The sequence below is a fragment of the Tiliqua scincoides genome, chromosome 1 (genome assembly GCF_035046505.1).
Source record: "Tiliqua scincoides isolate rTilSci1 chromosome 1, rTilSci1.hap2, whole genome shotgun sequence".
Taxonomy (NCBI): domain Eukaryota; kingdom Metazoa; phylum Chordata; class Lepidosauria; order Squamata; family Scincidae; genus Tiliqua; species Tiliqua scincoides.
This window is the reverse complement of record NC_089821.1, coordinates 62361430-62384230: the sequence shown is the minus strand read 5'-3', so window position 1 is coordinate 62384230 and position 22801 is coordinate 62361430. Positions and strand designations below refer to the sequence as shown.

General features: G+C 45.8%; 1 protein-coding gene across 1 annotated transcript in view; it reads right to left on the bottom strand.

Moving 5' to 3' along the window:
- LOC136636224 (ribonuclease inhibitor-like) overlaps window positions 1–17829 on the bottom strand; it is a 36252-nt gene extending 18423 nt beyond the window's left edge. The window contains exons 1-6 of the mRNA XM_066611179.1: window positions 17801–17829; window positions 14922–14984; window positions 8645–8736; window positions 6255–6332; window positions 2126–2296; window positions 65–235 (exon numbers count right to left, since the gene is read on the bottom strand). Coding sequence (XP_066467276.1) covers window positions 65–235; window positions 2126–2296; window positions 6255–6332; window positions 8645–8736 — 512 coding nt within the window. The 5' untranslated portion in view covers window positions 14922–14984; window positions 17801–17829. The remainder of the gene's footprint in view (window positions 1–64; window positions 236–2125; window positions 2297–6254; window positions 6333–8644; window positions 8737–14921; window positions 14985–17800) is intronic.
- Between the last annotated feature and the right edge of the window lie 4972 nt (window positions 17830–22801).

The following is a 22801-nucleotide window of genomic DNA, read 5'->3' as shown; positions in this document are numbered from 1 at the left end:
TAGTGACCATACAGACATCCTTCAGGTAAAGGTGTTTACAGCAAAAATCCAAGGCGTTACTTACCCTATACTTTTAATTCTACATTTTGGGTGTTTCAGCCCCTTACAGAGGAACTTCAGACCTGCATCTCCCAACTTATTACCACCCAGCTGCAGCTCCCTCAGATTGTGGTTGGTGCAGAGAACAGAAGAGAGGTCCCCACATGAAGATGCTGTGATATTACAATGCTTCAACCTGCAAGAAAAAAAGAACAGAGACTAAAATGGGACTTTTAATCTCTTTCAACATTTCAAACCATGGGGCCTTTTCTACAAAATTCAAGGAAGTCAGTTCAGGAGAACTTGTTTCATTTATGTTATTTTATTTGTAACCTGCTTTTCTCCCCAAAGGGCACTCAAAGTGACTTAGAGAATCATAAAATTATAAAACACTTAAAATTTTTGGCAAACATCATTAAAACATCACAAATAAAACACAACCCAGCAGCTGTCACCTCTGAAAAAAGGCCAAGCCTATAAAATACAAATCAGCCATAAAACATTTCCATGCAACACATCCAGAATCAAAATAACTATAATAAAATCAAAGGCTAGTCTGAAAAGATACGCTTGTTACAGCACAGCATTATTAGCTGCACCTGTTTGATAAGATGCCTTAATAATGAGAATCTGGGCAATAGTTTATATTTACAGTAGTCTTTGCTCATTAGCACTGAAATCAGTGGAAGTAAACACCTAAGTCTATATAAGCCTCTGTATTTGGCCACTGCTTTGCTCCTGGGTCTTGCTGATAGACACTAGTGGCTGGGTCGTCTGTTCAGTAGCCTAGAGATGCCAGTGTAAGTCTTGTGCCTGGAAGCACTTTAAATTTATGCCTGGAGATACAGGAGCACCACCAGTCATACAAAGGTAAGTTGATGCTCTTAGATTTTATAACAACCTTGAACTAGACTTGCTTCTTCTTTGGAGCTCAGAAGAACCTCTAATACTGGCCAGAGAACTATGGGCCAGAACAGAGACTATGAGGCTGCAAGAAGCCTAAGCTTTACATTACATTGGATATAGATAAATTTCAATGTTCTCTTCTCTACTGGTTCAGATTTTGCGTATTCCATGAATTCACAGAGGAGGATCTGCTGTCTGGAAGTGACACAGAATATTGCAAATACACAATTTCTATCCTTCATTGACTGTAGAAAAATCAACACAATATTATACACCATATCATCACGCTCTTCCTTGTGTTAGCTAAGCAACCAGTTATCCACAACATGCCTATAAAAGAGCAGCTGGACAACCTGCCTAAGACAATATCAATCCAGATGAGTTACAATAGGGCCATGAATGCAGCAATAAAAAAACATTGGTTCTCAAACTTTTTAGAGGCCCTTAAGGTTGTTGCGCAGTGCTCCCCCCACAAGTAGCAACTTGTTTAACCCTTGATGCATATAGCCTAATTTGTCCTGTCATTTTCACAAACTGGTAGGTCCCGGACCCACAGTTTGAGAACTGCTGAATTAAAGGATTGTTGCCGTGAGCCAAGAGCTCTAGCAGACTCTGGCCAAAGTAACACCATTTTAACATCGCCTCATTGATTCTGCCTCTGGTCTTAATATGATTGTTAGCAAAAAACTGTGTGCCAGCCCTCACCCAGTTCCCAATTTCCCAGTACTTTGGTCCTTGAAGACCAGACAGAGGAGGCGTACGTTATCTTGCCAAAGCAACAACCAATAGGAGGTGTAAAGCGGATGTTTGAATGAGGGGATGTTGATGTTTGTATGGAAATTTACTGAACTTTTTGCCTGTTGAATGTATTGCTTTCAACTGAGTAGATGCAGCTAGCTTTTTATGGCTACATTTGTGCATGATCTGAGGCAACTGGCCTCCTTGCTGTGGTACCAGCAATAAACAAGCTGTTATCTGCTACACATTCCCTCGGTGTATAATTGGATCTTGCACACTGCCTTTGGGCAACAGGATTCAAAATGCATCAGGTCATTGGCTTAAATCATATCACTTCCTCCTTCTGCTTAAAATCTTGGCGCGTATCAAAAGTGAAGACTCTACTTTGCCTGTCAGAAATAATGAAGATAACATCATCCTACGCTCACAATCAAACACTCACGTCAAACTCTGCAGTTTGCAGTCTGGTTGCCTTAATGCTTCACACAGTCGCTTTGTGCCCGAATCTCCTAGTGTGCTTGAGGACATATCCAAGTTCACCAAGGACTGGTTGGTAATAAGAACACGAGAGAGTTCCTTACAGCAACCTGCTGTCAGATTATATCCAGACAACCTATACAGTACACAAGGGCAAAAGGTTCTAATTAATTGATCTGCATGGCAGACATATGCTACATTAGATTCTCTACACTATGGCCAGGGCCACATGTAGGATTAAATCAAGGGCCACCTCCACTCTGGTTGGTTTCAACTGTTTTGGGACACTGTTTAGCATATTGAGCAGCCCAATTCAAGGTTGCCCTTGGGTTGCAACCGAAGTGCCAGCAGTGGATGTTGCAAATGTGCTGTAAGGCAAGCAGGGAGATAAAGCAGGATGGCCTGAGAGAGGTGGCCTGGTAGGTATGGGATGTACGGAGGGTAGCAGGAGGTCATGGGAGAGGCCCCTGGATGGAGGGAGGAGGAGAGAGGGCGGAATGAGGGGAGAAACAGACCAGGGAAAGGGTGGGATCGGTGGAGACCTCCTTCACAGAATCCCAGCCCCTGTGTAGGGCTCCAAAAGCCCAGCCCAGGGCTTCTTGAGTCTGTGCCTGCAAAATAGCTGGTACAGACTCAAGAATCCCCATTCAGCAGGCTGGGGCTTTACTTAGGGTAAGTGGATGAATGTTCTCTTCTTCGGAGGAGAACTTCGGCCTCCTTGGATTCAGCCCAGGATCCAGTAGTAGCCATTTAGAGCCACTGCTCCTGTGCTGGACAGAAGGAACAATGCAACAGGGAGGAATCGTGCAAGGGGTCAGTTCCCAGAGGTAGCAGCAGTGGACCAGGAGACCCTGCGTAAGCATTCTGGGATACCCTGGCACTTGCAAAGGAAAGCGACAATAAATGAGTTAAGTAATGCTTCTTAAACTGGTAAACCTCTCCATTATGTGTACTCCGACCCAGTATCAAAACCATGTTGAGGCTGACTTCCCAATCAAACAAAGAAAAGCCCATAGGGGAGACTACACTTGGCTAAAATCTTTGATAGGGTTGAGTAGCCCTTTCTGTTTAAACCGGGGGTATCAAACACAAGGCATCTGGACCAGATACGGCCCGAGGAAGCTCTTTATCTGGCTCCTGGGATAACTGGGCTCTCACAGAGCAGCCATTTCAGCAGCACTGCTTCTGCTGAGGCTTTGGGAGTAAGAAATGGAAGAATGCTATGGGGGAAGGTTGCAGACCAAGAGGGCAACGTGTTGGGAGACACCAATTATAATGCAGGCTGCCCTTTCAGCAGCACCACATCTGTCAAGGTGTCACTTGACAGAGAACCTGAGCTGCAAAATTATGCTTCAGCAGAAGGGGAGTGGCTGAAAGGGCAGCCTGTATTACAATTGGGCTCTCTGGTATCTTGAAATTGAGATTTGCATTTTTTTTCTCTCCTGTCATTTGCAACTAATGTATTCCTAAATGAGAATAGATTGCTTATTTCTTGCCATCGTCTGCTTAATGCAGTGGTTCCCAAAATGGTGAATTGTGACCCACCAGGGGAACCGGAAAAGCAGAATGGTCCCTAACATGGAATGGCCCAGAAATAATCAGCAACATAATTGGGACAATTGTGCTGCTGCTGGGGAGGGAAGAGTTTTTTTTAACTTACCTGGGGGTTCCTATGGCTCTCTGGAGGGTCCTGGGAGCCTGTCAACCCCTCTGCAGCCCTCACAGCAGTTCCAAACTACTGTTAAAAAAAGAACCACTTCTGGTTTCACGACAAACACAGGAAGCATTTTTTTCTCCAAGTTCATCCTGGAGCTGTCAGAAGGCCTACAAAGAAGGTTGGAGGCTCCCCAGAACCTCCAGAGAACCATAGCGTCCTCTAGGTAAATTTTAAAAAACCCATTCCTCCCCGGCAGCAGCACAATCATCCCAATCATTTTGCTGCCCCCTTCGTTCTCCCTCAAATACTTAAAGGATTCCCAAAGCACAAACAGGACTTTGGGAACCACTAACTTAATAACATCACTTCCTGCTTGATGATGTCACTTCCAGACCTCTGCAGACATCACAAACGCTGTATGAAATGAAACACCTCTGGTTTAGACCATCAGAATAACCCAACAGTCATCTTAAACTAGTGAAATTATTTCAGATTGGATATAATTTAGTGGTAGTTAGTACAGTGGGTCTTCAATATCTGTGGATTTAGGACCCGCTGATTTGGTCATCCATGGGTTCCAAACCCATTGATTTGGGCCCACCTGGACTCTCTGAACGTGAGGGTGATTTAGGGTTAGGGAGGCCGCATGTGGCCTCCCTGACCCACAGATTCCCCATTTTGGGTAAAATAATGCAAAATAATGCAACTTCCTGTTTCTTAGGGAAACTGGAAGTGACTTTTTATGTCCTTATAAGGTATTCTGAGGCCTGGAGAAGCCACACAGGGCTTATAAGGGCATAAAAATGAGACTTCTGGTTTTTTTGAGGAGCCAGAAGTCTTTTTTTGCAAGAAACAGGCGTTCTGAGAGTCAACAAGGCTGTGCACAGCCTCCCTGGAGCCTCAGATCACTCTCTAGACCCAACTAGATTTGGACATCCATGGATTTAGGTATCCGCAGGGGTTCTGGGAATGAGGGCCCCTCTATTCTGGGTAGCTGAAATTTATCGAAGCCAATACAGTTTTAAAGAGGGGAACAGCTCAAGGATGTCCAATGTCACCACTTTTGTTTGTATTACTTACTGCACCATTTGTTAAAGCCATTAGCATGAATTCAGCTACCACAGGAATCCAGTTGGATGATCAACAGATCAATCTCATTTTATGCATTTATGAATCTGGTGTTAGAAGAACGCTTGAAAAAAATTTCTTTTTTTTTTTAATGACTGAGGATTAAATCTGAGGTTTCAATTATAAAAATCAATCCTGACAAATATCTGAAGTATCAAATTGTAATGTTTCCCTGCAAGAAGACTAATTTGATTGAATTAACATTTCTTATTCTGAATGATAAAGAATTCCAACATTGAAAAAGAATTCCTGGACTTGATTTATGTTTAGATCAGTGGCATACCTAGGGAGGGTCCAGGGATCAAGCAATCCTGGGTGGCATGGAGAGGGGAACAGTGCTATCCCCCAGCCATGTCACGCTCCCCACAGATCAAGCCTGCTGCCTCCTATCTGGAGGCTGTCTGAGGGCCGGAAAGGCCACGTGCGGCCTCCTCAGCCCTCAGAAGGCGTTTGGAGGGCCTTGAACATCACTTGCGGTTTCCCTGTGAAACTGGAAGTGATGTTTTAAGACCTTCTGAAGGCTCAGCAGGTGGAGGCAGCAATTGATGGTCGTGGTCCCAGGTGACACCAGGGCCACTGGTTTAGATGCTGAAAGGTTGAGGCATTTGGACATAATTCATCAGAGGAATGTTTAAAGGACATTACAACCTCTGGAGAAATGAAAATATTAGAAATAAATGATGCTGAAATAAATAACTCACGTAGGACTTAAATCATATACAGTGGTGCCTCGCATAACGAATGCCCCGCGCAGCGAAAAACTCGCATAACAAAAGTTTCTGGCCGTGCTTCGCATAACGAAAAAGTTTTAGGTCCATGCTTCACATAACGAAAACTTTTTAGGTCCGTGCTTCGCATAACGAATTTTTTAAAAATTAAAAATTTCGTGTATGCTTCAAATTTTAGAAATCCTCTGTACAGTATGTATGCCTTTAAAGAGCACGTAATAAACACTTTGTAAACCAAGTTTGACTTCGTTTTGACCTTTTTGCCCATAGGAACGCATTAATTAGATTTCAATGCATTTGTATGGGAAAACGTGCTTCGCGCAACGAAAATTTTGCATAACGAAAGGACTCGCGGAACGGATTAATTTCGTTATGTGAGGCACCACTGTACTATATAAGTCTGTTCATATTCTATCACATATCAGTGATAGAAACACCATAGAGTTGTGATCTCACCTCTATGAAAGCCCAGGAGGATTAACTTACCCATTTTTGCCCAGCCCACAGGTGTACACATTTGATCACTGTTGCATATATGCAACATTGAGCAGAAAAGGTTTAAAAAGTAATCATTTTCTTACCAAAACTCTCTTAATTTGCTACACCCATGCATCACTGCTTCACAGAAATGTTGAACAGGTTCTCGCCTTCCTACTTCCCTAAAAAGGAAAGGGGGAGGAAGAGAGAGAGAGTGAATGATTGTGTCTGTAGTTCAATATTAGTTCAATAAAAAGACAATATTTTCTACCTTCATTTCTTAACAATAAAATAGGTAGCACAGGTACCCTGAATATGATTCTTTAATCTATACTTTACAATAAAGGCAGTGAATATTGCAGGTAGTATCAGGATACCAGATACAGCAGTTTGAACACTGTCACTTGTCTCCAAAAGACAATCAGTATGGCATGCATTGGAGCTTACAAAAAGAGAGGGAAGAATTCTGTCCCCACCACCACTTCACTCTCAAGTCCCCTGCAGTGTTGCTCGCACACTGCTGCTGCCACTGGACAATAATGTGCCTACTGAACATGTTATAAATGGCCATTGCAGAAAAACAATGTTTCAGGTGAATAAGACTAGCACTGTCATCAGCAAAGGAAAGAATTGGGGAGCCAGCAAAGGGACAAGATCAGGAAACTTTGGAGGTAAAGCAGGGTTTAATTTCCCTTAGCCCTACATAAGTCTTCTGTTACACAATAGGTCTTCTCAAACCTGCGCTAGCAATATTACATAAGAAAGGGGATGGGAACGCTGCTGTGGAAGGGAATAGGATCCAGCGCCTGCCATCACTGCCGGATCCACGCCTTCCCATTGCCTCCCTGCCCCAATTTCTACCCTCCCTGCCTAGTATTGCCCCCCTCATTCATCACAGACAGCTCAGAACCCATCAGTGTATACGTGAAACTGATTTTCTGCCCTAGTGTGCATCACTTTATACTTATTTACACCAACACGCATCTGACATTTTGCTGTCTGTTTCCTTACTTTGGAGAGATCCTTCTGGAGCTTTTCACCATCTCTGCTAGACTTCACCACCAGGAAAAGTTCAATGTCAAGAAACTAGCTGCATCCTGACTCTTTGTCTGCCTGGTCCATATTTATGGTTAATTCAGTGGATAGTCACATCTCTTCATCCTGCAGACACTACTGCGGTTTTGATTTTTAAGAAGAGCTCCAGTGCATTCCTGGAAGAGGATTCCCCCCCCCTCGGTGATCTTCCTCTGCCTATTCTCTGTGGTCTAGGGTGGTGGCAGCAGATACAAGCTACTGAGGTATTTTCCCCATTCAGCTGCTGCTACAGCAGTGATGCCCAACCCACGAGACATGCAGACACTTTCTAAATGGAACGCGAAAACTCACCATAAATGTTTGTTATTATTTAAACGTTTTTCAAAGAAAGCACCACAGCAATTTAGAATTTGCTTGATTTTTTTGCTACTCCTTACACAGCATGCGCCCAAGTTTCTAATGCTGCAGTGGGTGCAACTCATGGTGGCCATGCACACTCAGATTGATTTGCTTTGGTTGGAAAATGGGGAGAAAGACAGGAAAAGCAGGACAGACAGGAGAGAAAGCCAATGAGGTGGATGCAGTGAGCTGCATTCTGCTAACTGGCAGATCACTTGTTTACCCGAGAAAGCCAGATTGGTGGAGTGCTGAAGAGGTGAGGGGCAGGCTGTGGAAGGTGGCTGTGGCTGAAGAGGACAGTGCAAAGATGGCTAATTAGATCAGCAAAGCCTAGGGGTCCAGCTGGGTGGAGATACTATCTTCAGGAAAATCATCCAAAAAGAGATCCAGGCTAAAATAATCTTTCATGATGAAAAGGTGGGTGGGGAGAGGGAGCTGGGCTATGTAGCATAGCAATGAACATACCTTATATGGATCTCAGAACAAGTTCTGTTGACCAGACTAAAGGTCCATGCAGGCTACCTTTGGGCCTGCAAGGTGTCTAAGTTCCAAATAGGCAACAGCACTGCCGTGTTTCTTGTTCTTACCTTCTGGCACATACACTGCCAGAGATATACTGCCCTTGAACTTGGAGGCACTATCTAGCTATCATGTAAATGCTAAAGGTGACATTAAGGTGGAGTGGCGTGTTCAAAAATTTCTATGTAAAAAGTGGCACATGGCATGCTGTAAGTTGGCCAACCATGGGCTACAGTAAAGTGAAACTGGGGCACTAAAAGGGGTGCATGCACACTCACAGCTAGGCCTACACCCCTTACTCAGCTGCCTTCTTCTGGGACTCCCTTTCCCTGGCAGCTATTTTTTGGAGGGAGGGGGGTTATCATACTGTTGTCTTTTGCTGTTCCAGGTCCCGTCAACTTCTTGGCTCTCACTATATGCACATTTAATAGGGATACAGTTACTGAAAGCAAGGGAAAGGGGCAGCCTGGGTATGGATTCCTACCACTACTCATTTCTATGCTGATATCTGTAGGAGTTTCCCTGTCAAACTACTGCTTACTGATATAACTGAAGTCGTCCAAGCAATTCTTCCTCTTCCTCTGTCTTATGATCCTCTTGATTGTCTTTTCTTGCAGCTGCCTCAAAAAGCATCTGACTCAAAAACATGCATGTCATATATACATTGTGCCCCAGATTCAGTACTTCCAAATTATGACAATTCTTTAAACAAAATGACAGGCTCATTACATCCATCTCAGTAAAACCAGAGGTATTTAATTTTACTTCTGTCACATGATCCAGTGAATGTTTCACAAAATCAACTTCTTGGTTCTCATACAACAATCCCAAAGCCTCAGGCTTACTTCGGTAACAACAAGCTATTTTTGTTCCTGTCATGTTTTTCACCCACTGCAACAAAAGTTCTTTAATTTTAGGTGAAATTTTCAATCCAAACTTTTCTTTCAAGTCCCTCATTCTTTGTTCTTCATTTAAAAGGCCAAACAGGAAGCGCACTGTTAATGCTAAGTCACGCCTGGCAGTCCTGTAACTTTCTAGCAATGTTTCCACATCACAATTAGTCTTTCCAGGAGACAAGACTTCACCTTCTTCTTCTAGTACATAAGACAAAGCAGCAAAAAACTCCTGAAAGCTCAAGTGAATGAAGCTGTAGGCACAATTACATTCGAGGTCCCTTTTGAAAATGTTCTCTTTCAGAAAGAGGGAGTCCTCTTGATCTAATCCATACTTCTGCATTTCTTCTTCCCAAAAAAGGATCTCCCGTTTCCAGACTCCATCAGCAGCCAAAGAGCACAGGCCTCTCAGATTGGTTCGCAAAGGTTGCTTTCCATGGCTTTGGGATGACTTGAACAAAATGGAGAGGAAAAGCATATATACAGCAGTGATAGTATTTGCGGACTGCAAAAGATCCTCCCCTCTATCCAACTGTTGCTTCATGACAGTGCAGATAATCCAACATGTAATGGGAACAAAGCACATGGTGAAGAGCATCTCGTTTTGTTGGACAACTTGGAGAGCTCTTTCTGCTTGGGCTTTATCTGGAAAGAATCTAAGGAAATATTCCCTCCTGTCTTTTGGTGAAAATCCCAGGATCTCAGCATAACGTGATCTCCCCAAGAGCATACTGAGTTTCTCCAGAGCTGTCGGTCTCGTTGTGATGATTAAACGAGATTTTGGAAGCAATGTTTTCCTAAATAAACTGCTCAAGAGGACACTCGCAGATGCCTTCTTCCAGGGATCACTGAACAAGCAATCTTCAGACTGATCAATGGAAAACCTTAATTCATCAAACCCATCAATTACAAACAGGAGTTTCTGGGGATTCCTCAGCATCCCTTTAATTGCATCTTTATTGGCCCCTTGTGTTAAAATCACATCTGCCAAACTCTTCTCCTCTGTGCCGAGATTCATTCCTCTACAATGAATGTAGAAAACGTAATCAAACAGATCTGGATAAAGTTCTCCACAGGCCCAGTCTAGCATGATTTTTCTTGCTGTCATTGTTTTCCCAATTCCTGCAGCCCCCTGCAGCACAACTATGTCTGGAATGTGTCCACTTTTATCAGGTTGAAACAGCATTTGAATGCTAATAAAACACCTGTTTTTCTTCCTCATTATTTGATCATGTTGCCATCTTGAAGTTACGATGACATTGTTTTTCTTCTTTTCAGGCCGGCGATGACCTAAGATGATTAGGTTGGAATATTGTTCCTTTAGAAGCACAAATTCACCAAGAAGAGAATTCCAATCTTTCATTATTTGAAATGTTTCTTTAATGTATTTCATATATTCCAATCTATAATCTACAAGAAGGACAACGATATAGTGTTTAGAAATGTCACAGAGCTACACACATTATTTATCTGTAAATATTGTATATTCTAACTTGGCAGCTACCTTGTTTTTGTTTTACTTCTTTGTACATTTAAATTTAACTTCGTCTTGAATGTTTCCATTAAAAAATATACATAGATCCTTCATGAAGCAGATACTAACCACAATACAATGCAACTGTTACAATTACGTATCAATCCACATGAAAATACAGTTACAGCCCAATCCTATCCCCCTTTGGCAGCAGGACATTGTCCTATGCTCATAGAGGGGCCTGGATGATGGGCAGAGTATTTTGCTGGCAGCCCTTTCCATGCCAGTGCTACAAAACAGCAGCAGCACACAGGGCCCTCTGCTGCAGCTGGCAACCAGCACTGGGGCAGATAAGACAGCACAGAGAGTGGGTGGGGAAGGATCAGGGCAGGAATCGGAGTTTCCAAAAGGCATACTGGGGGAGGCCAAGTGGCAGATAGCAGCAGCAACGGAGCTGCCAATATCCTATGCCCCCTGACTGCCCTCAACATGCCTCCCCAGATCTGCTCAGATTTGCGCCAGTCAAAGTGCTGGTGCAGGTCTGAATAGAACCATAAGGAGACAGGGTACTTACTGGAGATCAGGGAACAAAAGTTTCTCTATCCTGAGTAGGACTCTTGTTCGACCTCCCCCCACGTGGCGTTCTCTGCATCAGAGCAAGTGGCGGGAGATATGACTGGGGCATTCAGAAGTCTTCTTAAAACTCTCCTCGCATGCATCATTCATCACTGCAGACAAACGCTGAAAGCTGTGGGTGGTGAGGCTAAATACGCTGGGCTCACCAGTCCTCCCCCACTTTTGTTTCACATGAGCATGACAGGCTTCTAACTTGTACAGTCCTTAAATTACTGGACAAAGATAAAATGGGAATAATATGGGAATAATAAAAATGACCAATATCGGACTTGCTGTAAATATCTCTGAGAGTATGATGTGCTTTCAATAACTGAAAACACAAAAGCTAACTTCACCACGGCCCTGTTATGCTAAAATCCCTCCCTGCAATTCAGTCAAATTCCATTTCCAAAAATCAAGCAATTTCTAAGACCTTCACATCCCAATGCAATGCAAGTGGTGGATCTTGAAATCTGCCACTGTAAATCCCAGGCTGATGTAATGAAAGATGCTCCACTGTTCTGTGGGCTGGGCACACCAGTGCAAATATTTGGGGGCCGCATACAGATTCCACAGGCTCACAGAATCTCCTGTGTCTCCCTTTATTACTGGTAAGTCAGTGGCAGGGAGGAGTGGGGAGGATTAGGGTGGAGAGAGGCAGGGAGTTGGCTGGGCTGAGGATGGGAGGGAGAGGGTCTCAGTAGCAACTGCGCATACAATTCCCTTTTCCCAGTCTGGGCCTGCCCCTGGAGTTTCCTCAGTGTTATGCTAGCTAAACAGGTCTGAGGAGACCCATTAGGGGCCAGGAAGCCTAGGGAGAGGTAAGTAAAAAGATCTCTCTCTCTCTCTCTCTCTCTCGCTCTCTCTCTCTCACTTTCAAGCAGCAATCTAAAGTGCTGTTGCAAAATATTCAAAACCCTGTACGAGTCTTGAAAGTAACATTGAAAGTACAAGAGTCCCCTGAGTATCCACAGGGTATACATTCCAGCCCCTCCCTGTGGATACTGGAAACCTCGGATAAGAAAAAATCCTGTGGTTTGATTCAGATCAGGGGTTGGCAATCTTCTTTCACATAGGGGCCAGAGGCCATGTCTGTGAGTAGAAGGTGGACCGTATTCATCTCTTTGAATCCCAGTCCCACCAGCGACAGTGGAGGATGAGAGATTGAAGTCAGATAGCCTGAAGCTCTAATGTTTAGCACAACTGCACTCTTCCTCTCCTCCCATTCTAACCCTTGACATGAAGATCCGTAACAAACGGAACTGACCCAAGCTTGCACCAATGTTGCATGCAGAGATGATGTCCTAGAGCTCTGTCTGCCTGCTTGACACAAACACACAAGTGTGGAAAGCCACCCAAACAATGTCTGCTTGGAGAGGGGGCAGCAGGGTCATAGACTTGCCTTTTATGCCACAACCACAAGCAATAGATAGGGCTGACTATGGAAGTCAGGCACCCAGGACGGCTTCCACAGAGCAAGCCATTCTTGTTTACCTCACCTGTCCTGCCGGTTCCAACACTATACCACCCCATATCTGGTCCTACTCAATTCAATCACGCTTCTCCCTCTTAGCCCCCTACCTCCAGGGATGCCACATTGCAGCCTACCACTCACATACCACTCACCTCAACATCAACGTGACTGCTGAATGTTACAGGTCATTGCCTCTTACTGTGTACCCCACCCAGTTCACTCTCCCCAGCATCTCCTTGGGGGCAAGCCCTCCTTTTAGATCCACCATAGGCTGGGTGGATATGATATTTCTGGGGGGGGGGGGCTACAGGAGAGATGATTTCAAGTGGTAAACCAAATCAGGCCCATGGGCTGTGTGCTGCTTACTCTGACTTAGATTATGCTTTAATCATCCACCCGGAACATCATAACTCAAGATGTGCTCGCTCACACTGTGCACACAGGGTCAGTATGAGCCACCCTCTGTGCACACTGCTCTGTTCAGCAGCATATGCTGAGGAAGTGGTTCTGGTTTTTTTGACTGGCAGCTTCTCTGACCTACTGGGCCATTGACCATGGCTCCCTACAATCTCACACATTATATACGGCAGGGGGTTTGTTGCAAAGGACTCCCCTAGCTGGTTCCTTTGACTCAAAGTTTGGGGGCCACTGCACTAGGAGATGGTTCAGACAAACCACCTCCACACAAATTGATTTTTGTGCATCTGCTTCAAAGAAGCAGTTTGGAAAGGAGGGAATTTTAGGAAGTACAAGCAGCATGAGTGCAGTGGCGTCACTAGGGTTCGCGTCACTTGGTGCAGGAGGCCAGCGCGTCACCCCCATGTAGTGGGTGGGGCAACACCCCAGTTGGCGGGTGTGGTGATGTACCATTGCCCCACCCCCACTGGTTTTTTGACTGTACCTTTTAATAGAACAAAGATATTTCAACACAGTTTGTTTTGTTGCATTCTGCTGAAATTACACATTGATTGATAAATAACATGATGGTATTATTCTTACAAACTGTGATTTTGGTCACTAGTGGTGTCACCTACCCCCCTGGGTGTCAACCTACTAACACCTTATTACAGCAGTTCTCAAACTTTTAGCACTGGGACCCACATTTTAGAATGACAATCTGTCCAGGATCCATCGGAAGTGATGTCATGGCCAGAAGTGACATCATCAAGCAAACTAAAATAAATAATTATAAATAATTAAAGTAGAGCAAATAATTAAATAAGGGGAAGCCAGCCCTATTCCACCAAGAGAATTCTCTTGGTAGCCTGCCTGCAATACTCCCCCCCCCCAATCAGTAATATTTTCAGCCCCAGATCACTGTCAGGATCCACTTGGCTTTGCAAGTTTAAAAAACAAAAAAGTGCACCTTACCAGCTGACGCTTCTGTTTTATTTTTTTTTATGCAGAGGAGAGGGAGGGAACCTGCCTTCTGGAGCATTTATTGAGCTCCACATTCATCAGTTCAGGACCATTCTGGTGGCCTCACAATCCCCTTTGCCTGACCTGACCATGAGCCAAGGCACGTTTGCTTACTCACAAGTAAATGTGACTGCATGGCTTAGTTTCGCTTTCCATAGGGCTCGATACACTCGCCAGCTTGGAGGGAGGGACCTCCTTCTCAGGTGTTTTTGGGGGACTGCATTCATTGGATCAGGACCATTCTGGTATCATTGGATTCCTCTCAGCCTGCCCTGTCTGACGGACCAAGGCATATTTGCCTAATCACAAGTAAATGCGCAGTATGGCTCAGTTTCACTTTCCATAGGGCTCCATGCTTTATTTGTTTTCTGGGTTTTTGGCCATAACTTTTGATAGAAAAGATATTTTACTCCTGTTTCTTTTCAATTTCTGTTGGAAATTCTGCATCCAACAGTATAACACATGACATTATTCCTAAACACTGTGATTTTAGCACATCGTCCCCAGTGCATGTCACCCACCCTTGGGTATCACCAGGTGTGGCCCGCACCCCCCTAGTGATGCCACTGCATGAGTGTGCAGATCTTAAATCACAAAGGGCCAGGTGGACAAACAAACCATGTGAAGATTTTAGTCAGGGGAAGAGGCAGTCAGTCTACGAAGCTTGTTGTAGAGATGTGGAAGGGTGAGTGTGTTTCATCTTGTCAGAAGTGTATCAATGAATTTGTCTGAATAAAAATTAAGGAACCTAATTTTTATATTACTATTTTAATAGTCTCATTGGATATAAGAAACCCATGACAATAGTTTCCCCTTCTCTTGCTTTGTTATGAATGTATTTTATTTTTATTTTTTGTTGTACTTTCTATATATGTCACTGCAGGATCACTTGGAAAAACACTTTTATTAACATGTGTAAAGAACATTTATTAAAGAGACATACCTGCTTCAGAGGCTGTTCTTGGTTTTCTAGGATGGTGTGCAATGTCCTTCTCAAATGATGCTTCTGGTCAGCAAATGTGCAATAAAACAAATAACAAAAATGAGTTCATACAGTGCTGTGTGGACCTCCTGCATCTTTCAAGGTAGTTAGGAGCACTTTCCTCTGTGAGTAGAAGAACATCTTTAGTGGGCAGGGAAGCTCACAAAAAGTAAAAGAAAAGAAAAGTAGCTCCTTCTACAGTCCTAAATAGGACAATAGGGCATCTGCACAATCAATGTGTAAAAGAGGAAAGCTCAGCAGACAGAGCTCCTCCTGCCTCTCCATGATAACTAGTTCTACACAACTGCTCAAAGCAGAAGAGCCCAATCCTCTTCTATATCTGGCCTCCATAGTCCTATGCAGAGAAAATGAATTTCTTCAAGACCTAGTAGACTATTAGTAATCATCATTAAGGCATATGGTCAGTGGTGTAGCTAACAATCCTGCTGTTAGCTGCTGCTGGTCCAGAGCTCAAGATGATGCCCCAGAAGTGGGCAGGTTTTGCTTGCATGCCCACTTTTTTAAAAAATTGAAAGATACAAAATCTGCCACATCCCCCAAGCTGCTTGCTGCCTTCCCCCCTTCTTGCTGCTTGCTCGCTCCCAGTGGCTGAGTGGGAAGGGGAACTCAGGGCAGGCAGGCGGGAAGAAGCTGCGCCTGACTGAGGCTGCAATCCTATCTGCCCTTACCTGGGAGTAAGCCCCAATGACTATAATGGGACTTACTTCTGAGTAGAGGTGCCTAGGGTTGCCTCTGAGTGAAGCCTCGCTCACAGCAGCTAGAGGGAGGAGGACTTGGAGTGGGCAGGAGGAAGTTGTGCATAAGAACATAAGAACAGCCCCACTGGATCAGGCCATAGGCCCATCTAGTCCAGCTTCCTGTATCTCACAGCGGCCCACCAAATGCCCCAGGGAGCACACCAGATAACAAGAGACCTCATCCTGGTGCCCTCCCTTGCATCTGGCATTCTGACATAACCCATTTCTAAAATCAGGAGGTTGCACAAACACATCATGGCTTGTAACCCATAATGGATTTTTCCTCCAGAAACTTGTCCAATCCCCTTTTAAAGGCATCCAGGCCAGATGCCGTCACCACATCCTGTGGCAAGGAGTTCCACAGACCGACCACACGCTGAGTAAAGAAATATTTTCTTTTGTCTGTCCTAACTCTTCCAACACTCAATTTTAGTGGATGTCCCCTGGTTTTGGTTTTTTGTGAGAGTGTAAAGAGCATCTCCCTATCCACTCTGTCCATTCCCTGCATAATTATGTATGTCTCAATCATGTCCCCCCTCAGGTGTCTCTTTTCTAGGCTGTAGAGGCCCAAACACAGCAGCCTTTCCTCATAAGGAAGGTGCCCCAGCCCCGTAATCATGTTAGTCGCTCTCTTTTGCACCTTTTCCATTTCCACTATGTCTTTTTTGAGATGCGGCGACCAGAACTGGACACAATACTCCAGGTGTGGCCTTACCATGGATTTGTACAATGGCATTATAATATTAGCTGTTTTGTTCTCAATACCTTTCCTAATTATCCCAAGCATAGAATTGGCCTTCTTCACTGCCGACGCACATTGGGTTGACACATTCATCGACCTGTCCACCACCACCCCAAGATCTCTCTCCCACCCCAAGATCAAGTCAAGTCAAGATCATTGACTATAATGGGGCTTACTTCTGCACAGAGCTGCCTGGGGTTGGCTCTGAGTGAAGCCTTGCTCACAGCGGCTGGTGGAGGGGGGGGACTTGGAGCGGGCAAGTGGGAGGCTGCAATCCACTCCACACTTTCCTGTGAGTAAGCCCCATTGACACAATGTGGCTTACTTCTAAGTAGACATGCCTAGGCTTCGGCTCTGAGGCTGCAATCCTCTCCACACTTTCCTGGGATTAAGCCCCATTTACTATAATGGGACTTCTGAGTAGATATGCCTAGGATTGGCTCTTAGTGCAGGAAGCGGTGGCGTGCCTCCCACTCTTTCCCTCCCGCTGCTGCTCCTCTGAGCAAGGTGGAGGCTGTTGCAGCCCCGCAGGGGAAGCTCCCTCACCTCAGTGCCCGCAGGCCTCCATGGGGCGGCTGTTGTTTTTCAGGCAGGGGAGCTGCGGTGCCCTCCCAACACTAAGGCATCCTACAAAAGCTTTCCCCAGCCCCGCCAAGATCTTGGGCAGAGCGGAGCCAGCTCTTCTGCCGCCTGGACCCCCTTCCCAGCTCTGCCAAGGGCAAGCAGGTGGGCAGGCAGCCTGCCCCGCGCCCCCCTCACCTCTCCTTCCTGCCCAAGCGAGGGCAATCAAGTTTTTGGCAGGAGAGCCACATCATCTCTCTGACACTGTGTGTGTGTGGAGGGGGGGGATTAATTTACATTTAAAACTTGAATAAATTTACATAAGTTTACATAAATGAATATATTAAAGATGAACTTATATAGATGAATGAAGGTCTTGCAATAGCTCAAGGAATATAAAAGGTCTTGTACAAAGCGAGGCTGGCCTTTCCTTTGCTGCCGCTACTGCATCACAAACATGAAACAGCAAGCAGTGGAGGAAGCCCTCATCCCACAGCTCACACAAGAGGTCAAACAGTGGCCTTCACGCTGAGAGCAGTTGCATCGGGCCAGTGTAGGCTCCAACAAATCTCTGGAGGGCCAGAGGCTCATTGGAGACTGGGGGCTCCCTGAGGGCCACATTGAGAGACCTTGAGGGCCGCATGGGGCCCCAGGGCTGGGGTTTGGGCATCCCTGGCTTAAAGACACAAAGGCACATATTTGTCACCCTGTCTTGTTTGGAGGTGCTCCTCCTGAAAATGAGAAAAGAAAAGATCCTTAAGTATCCTGAGGTTTCTTACCTCCCCGTACTTTTTCAGCAACACTTCTGGCATTGATCCTTCCAAGGACTTCCAAGGATACAGACATGCATGCCTCATCATCACCATAGCAGCCATGCAGGAGATCTACAACAACCCTGCTCTCTGCTGCCTCCAGCTCACCCCAGGGGACAGTCCCTCGTTCTTCATAGTTACAGTCCCGCAGCTTACATTTAAAATCTTTGAACTGTTCTTCAGTGAGATCTCTCAGAGCATCATAAAGGATTTCTCTCACACTTTTCTCCATGCTCACAGCTCAAAATTATGCACACCTATTCTGAAATTAAAAAAACAGAAAATTAACGTTAACATTCTTCAGACAGGAAGTAGCCTTGTTCAGGCATTTGGCCTGTCCCCAGAAAAGGGAAGAATGGGAATGCACTAATTAGCCATGCTGTTGTGTAGTGGTTATCTACACAGGCGCTAGCCTTAGCCTTGTATGTTGGCAATGAAGCAAAGTACACTTTGCACATGCGAAAGAGCAAACTCGGCGCAGCCTTGGTGACATGCTAGGTCTGAAACTTTGTAGCCTGTCAACAAGGCGATGTTATAAAAAACCATATCTAGGAATGTGATTGTGGTTTAGCTAGAAAGCCGACTGGTTACAGCCAGTGTGAGTCTCATCATCCTTGTGGAAATTTCCCTATTACGCAGACTATTGACTCATGGTTTAGTATTGTAAACAAGATCAGAGAATGGAAAACCCCAGCCTGTTGTGAATTGTATGAGAAGGAATAAAAGGCAGAGAAGGCTGAATCCCAGAAGTTCTTCTTCTGCATCTGGCCTTCCTTCTGCATCTCGCTACTATACTTGTCTGTTGTATTCATTGTTCTAATGCTTTGCTGCCTCGAGATCTAACTTTCAAACCCTCAGAGTGCTTCTGCTTTTAAAACTCTCCATCAGGCAACAAGATACAGTCTTGTGTGTCTCCCACCAAGCACCAAGGCCCTCAAAAGCCTTGGGTGCTCCCCAGAGCAGCATCTTGCGCTGCTACACTGTTGTACAGAAGCACTCTGTGGCCTTCTGTTCTCTTAGTGTTCTGTGCTGGTCTGCAGAGGTGAGGGTGAACAAACATTCCCAGCTTCAAAGACCACGAAAGGTGTTCAGAGGCATAGCTCCTTCACCCAGGACTCACCCAGGACTTTATTTTCTGTGTCTTTGTCTCCTGCAGTCACATGGGCTGCACACTTAGGCCCAAATCCTAACCTGCTTTCCAGCACTGGCATAGTTGTGCCAATGGGACGTGTGCGGCATCCTGCAGTTGGGGGGCACTCACAGAGGCCTCCTCAAAGTAAGGGAATGTTTATTTCCTTACCTAGGAGCTGCATTGCCCTTATGTTGGTGCTGGAAAGTGGGTTAGAATTGTGCCCTTAGTGTCTTTCTTGTGTTGGTTGGTAAGTGTGTAAGGTGTTTTTTTTTTCAAACTTCTATTTTTTAACTCACTCATTCCCCCTTCACCATGTTAGAAAACAGCATATAAACAAAGCAGCATCGTACAGCTGACCACCCTTTTACCAACAGCTCCCCACCAATACCAGCTAGTTTGCTGCTAAAAATAAAACAGGATCAGAGGCAGCAGTGGTGTAGGTAAGGTATCTGCTACCTGGGGCCAAAGAAGATTTTGTAAAACCCCCATGACAAAATCAAATTTAATTTATTAAGTAAATAAATAAATAAAAATTTCTGGTTAATTGACCTTTTTTTTTAATAGAATACAGATATTCCAATGGGGTTTGGAAAGCGGAAGCGGAGCGCGATCGCCCCACTCTCCCTTTCCCTGACCTGGAGAGCCCTGCAGGCACTCGCACAGGGCTCCCCGCACACAGGGACGGCTGCTATAGGAAGTGGAATTATATGAATAAATGATGAGGCCGAGCCACATGCTGCTCAGTGCTCCTGCTGCAACTTGCCTCCCATGCTGCTGTGCCTTGCCTGCTACTCTCTTCAGGTTCCTGCGCATGCGCAGGTAACCTGTCTCAGTTTGCCAAGTCAGAGCCCAATCCTCTGTATTTCTACTTGGAAACAAGCCCAGTCTAGTCAATGGGGCTTACTCCCAGGAAAGTGGGGATGGTATTGAAACCTCAGAGGGGAGCCCAATCCTCTGCATGTCTAATCAGAAGCAAGCCCTACTGGCTTAATTTGCCGATACAATCGGGCTGCTGCAGCCTTGCCAAGCACTCAGGAGGAGAGAGGAGACTAAGGGGGGGACAGATAGAGGACATGTGGAGAGCAGAGGAGAGTAGGAGGGGGGGAAAGTGATGAGCAGCTGGTCCTGCTGCACAAGGAGAACCCCCTCCTCAGTCCAGGCTGGGCTCCACAAAGGTCTCTTGGGGTTCTGCCTGCCTAGCAGGGGCTCCATCACACACACACACTGTCCTGACCAGCATCTGACAGCCCCCACTCTCCTCACACTTCTTCCTCCCTCTCTAAATGCAAACAAGCACTGACACTTTCTGCTCTACTCTGCTCCCTATGCGTCTCTCTTGCAATTTAAGCCAAATAGGACTTCAGGGGTAGCATGTTGAGCAGCACAGGTGGAGGAAATCACAGAGGGAATGAGGGATGGCAGACGCATGAAAGAAAGAAAGGTGCACATGTGCCTGAATGAACAGGTGGTCTCTGAAAAGGTATGTACCTGCCAACACCATCTCACCTGTGGGAGGGGGAGAAGGCCAGCTTTTGAGCTCTGCTGGAGGCAGCGGGCTAGACTATCCCCCCCCCCCTGCACAAACAGGTGATTCCTTCCATCTCAGCTTTGGGGAGGGGCAACATACAGTTTAGCCTGTTGCCATGACTGTTGCCCCTCCTCCCTCCTGAGTGCCTAGTGCCAGCAGCACTAGTTGTGCAGCACTGTGCCGGCAGCAGCCTAGTTGTCATGCACAGGCGCTGTTGCCTGCAAGTTGTTGCCCCCTCAGCCACGTTATTGCCCCCCACCCTGTAACCTGGTGCACTTGCTACCCCCTGCACCGCCTTAGCTATGCCACTGCTCGGAATTGGATCCCACCGTTCCTGTTTACATCACTGTTCCTGTCTCTTTCTCTCATCTACCTGTCTTGCTCTCCCTTCTCTCCAGCTACAGTTGCTGCTTGTCAGCAGTTTGGCCAACTCCAACCACTGCTTAAACAACCTTACCAAAATGATCAAAATGAGCCAGTGATGTCAAGGGCAGCCTAAGAGGTGTGTCTGGGATTTGCACTACTGCAGAGGATACTGAAATGTGGTTTTTGGTGTGCACATGTGCATGGATACACACTCTATTCTGGGGTTCTGCCCCTTCATCTTCATATAGTCTGGAGGGATCTTGGGACACATCATTCAGATCACGTGATTCAGCAGATGGGGTAGCAAAGTGTCTTGGGCCAACTTGGATGAGGCTGTGAGTGGCCTCAGGAACTGCCACATAGACATGAATAGATTGTGCTGTAAAAGTGCAACAAGTACTTTCAAAAAGTGTTTGTTATTTTAAAATATTAGCTAATATTTCTCACTCATTTTAACAAATAAAAAGACCCTACATAATTAATTAAATTTGATGTCATTGCCATAGAGGGGGACTACAGAATTTTTTTTGCACCGGGCAGCAACTTGGTTAGCTACTGGTTCAGAGCATTCCCAGGGGGCCCCCACCCTCCCTGTGGGCCCACCTATTCATCATACAGCTGTGGCAACTGCATCTCAGACAAAAGAAGTGCTGGCAATGCCCCATGGCACCCAGAAATAGTTTGTGGTGATGTCCCATTGTGTTCATTGGGACCTCACCATCCCTTCACTGAGCTTTGAGATCCAGAGATTAATCCTGGCAACCAAGTTCCTCTTTCCTGAAGTGCAACCACTGCTCCTATTTTATGGTCAGTGCCAGGAGCTCCACCTCTGGAAAGCCCCCACTTGCCATGCTGCCAGGCACGCTGAACAAGCCCCAGCTGCAATCCCTGTGCAATTCAGCCACTTGATGGCATTGCTATACAGGACAGAGCAGCGCTGGAACTCACCCAAGCCCGGCGGGGAGCCGGGGGCTTCCTGGAGGTCCCTCCTAAGCGCCCAACACGCTCCCCTGGTGCTGCTGGTGTCATTTCCAGGCTGAAAGGCCACCAAACCCGAAGGCATCTGAGGCTGCAATCCTATCCACACTTTCCTGGGAGTAAGCTCCATTGACAATAATGGGACTTACTTTTGAGTAGACAGACATAGGCTTGGGCTCTAAGGCTGGAAGGAGAAACTTAAGAACATAAGAACATAAGAACAGCCCCACTGGATCAGGCCATAGGTCCATCTAGTCCAGCTTCCTGTATCTCACAGCGGCCCACCAAATGCCCCAGGGAGCACACCAGATAACAAGAGACCTCATCCTGGTGCCCTCCCCTACATCTGGCATTCTGACTTAACCCATTCCTAAAATCAGGAGGTTGCGCATACTCATCATGGCTTGTACCCCATAATGGATTTTTCCTCCAGAAACTCGTCCAATCCCCTTTTAAAGGCGTCTAGGCTAGACGCCAGCACCACATCCTGTGGCAAGGAGTTCCACAGACCTACCACGCGCTGAGTAAAGAAATATTTTCTTTTGTCTGTCCTAACCCGCCCAACACTCAATTTTAGTGGATGTCCCCTGGTTCTGGTATTATGTGAGAGTGTAAAGAGCATCTCCCTATCCACTCTGTCCATCCCCTGCATAATTTTGTATGTCTCAATCATGTCCCCCCTCAAGCGTCTCTTTTCTAGGCTGAAGAGGCCCAAACGCCGTAGCCTTTCCTCATAAGGAAGGTGCCCCAGCCCTGTAATCATCTTAGTCGCTCTCTTTTGCACCTTTTCCATTTCCACTATGTCTTTTTTTGAGATGCGGCGACCAGAACTGGACACAATACTCCAGGTGTGGCCTTACCATCGATTTGTACAACGGCATTATAATACTAGCCATTTTGTTCTCAATACCCTTCCTAATGATCCCAAGCATAGAATTGGCCTTCTTCACTGCCGCCGCACATT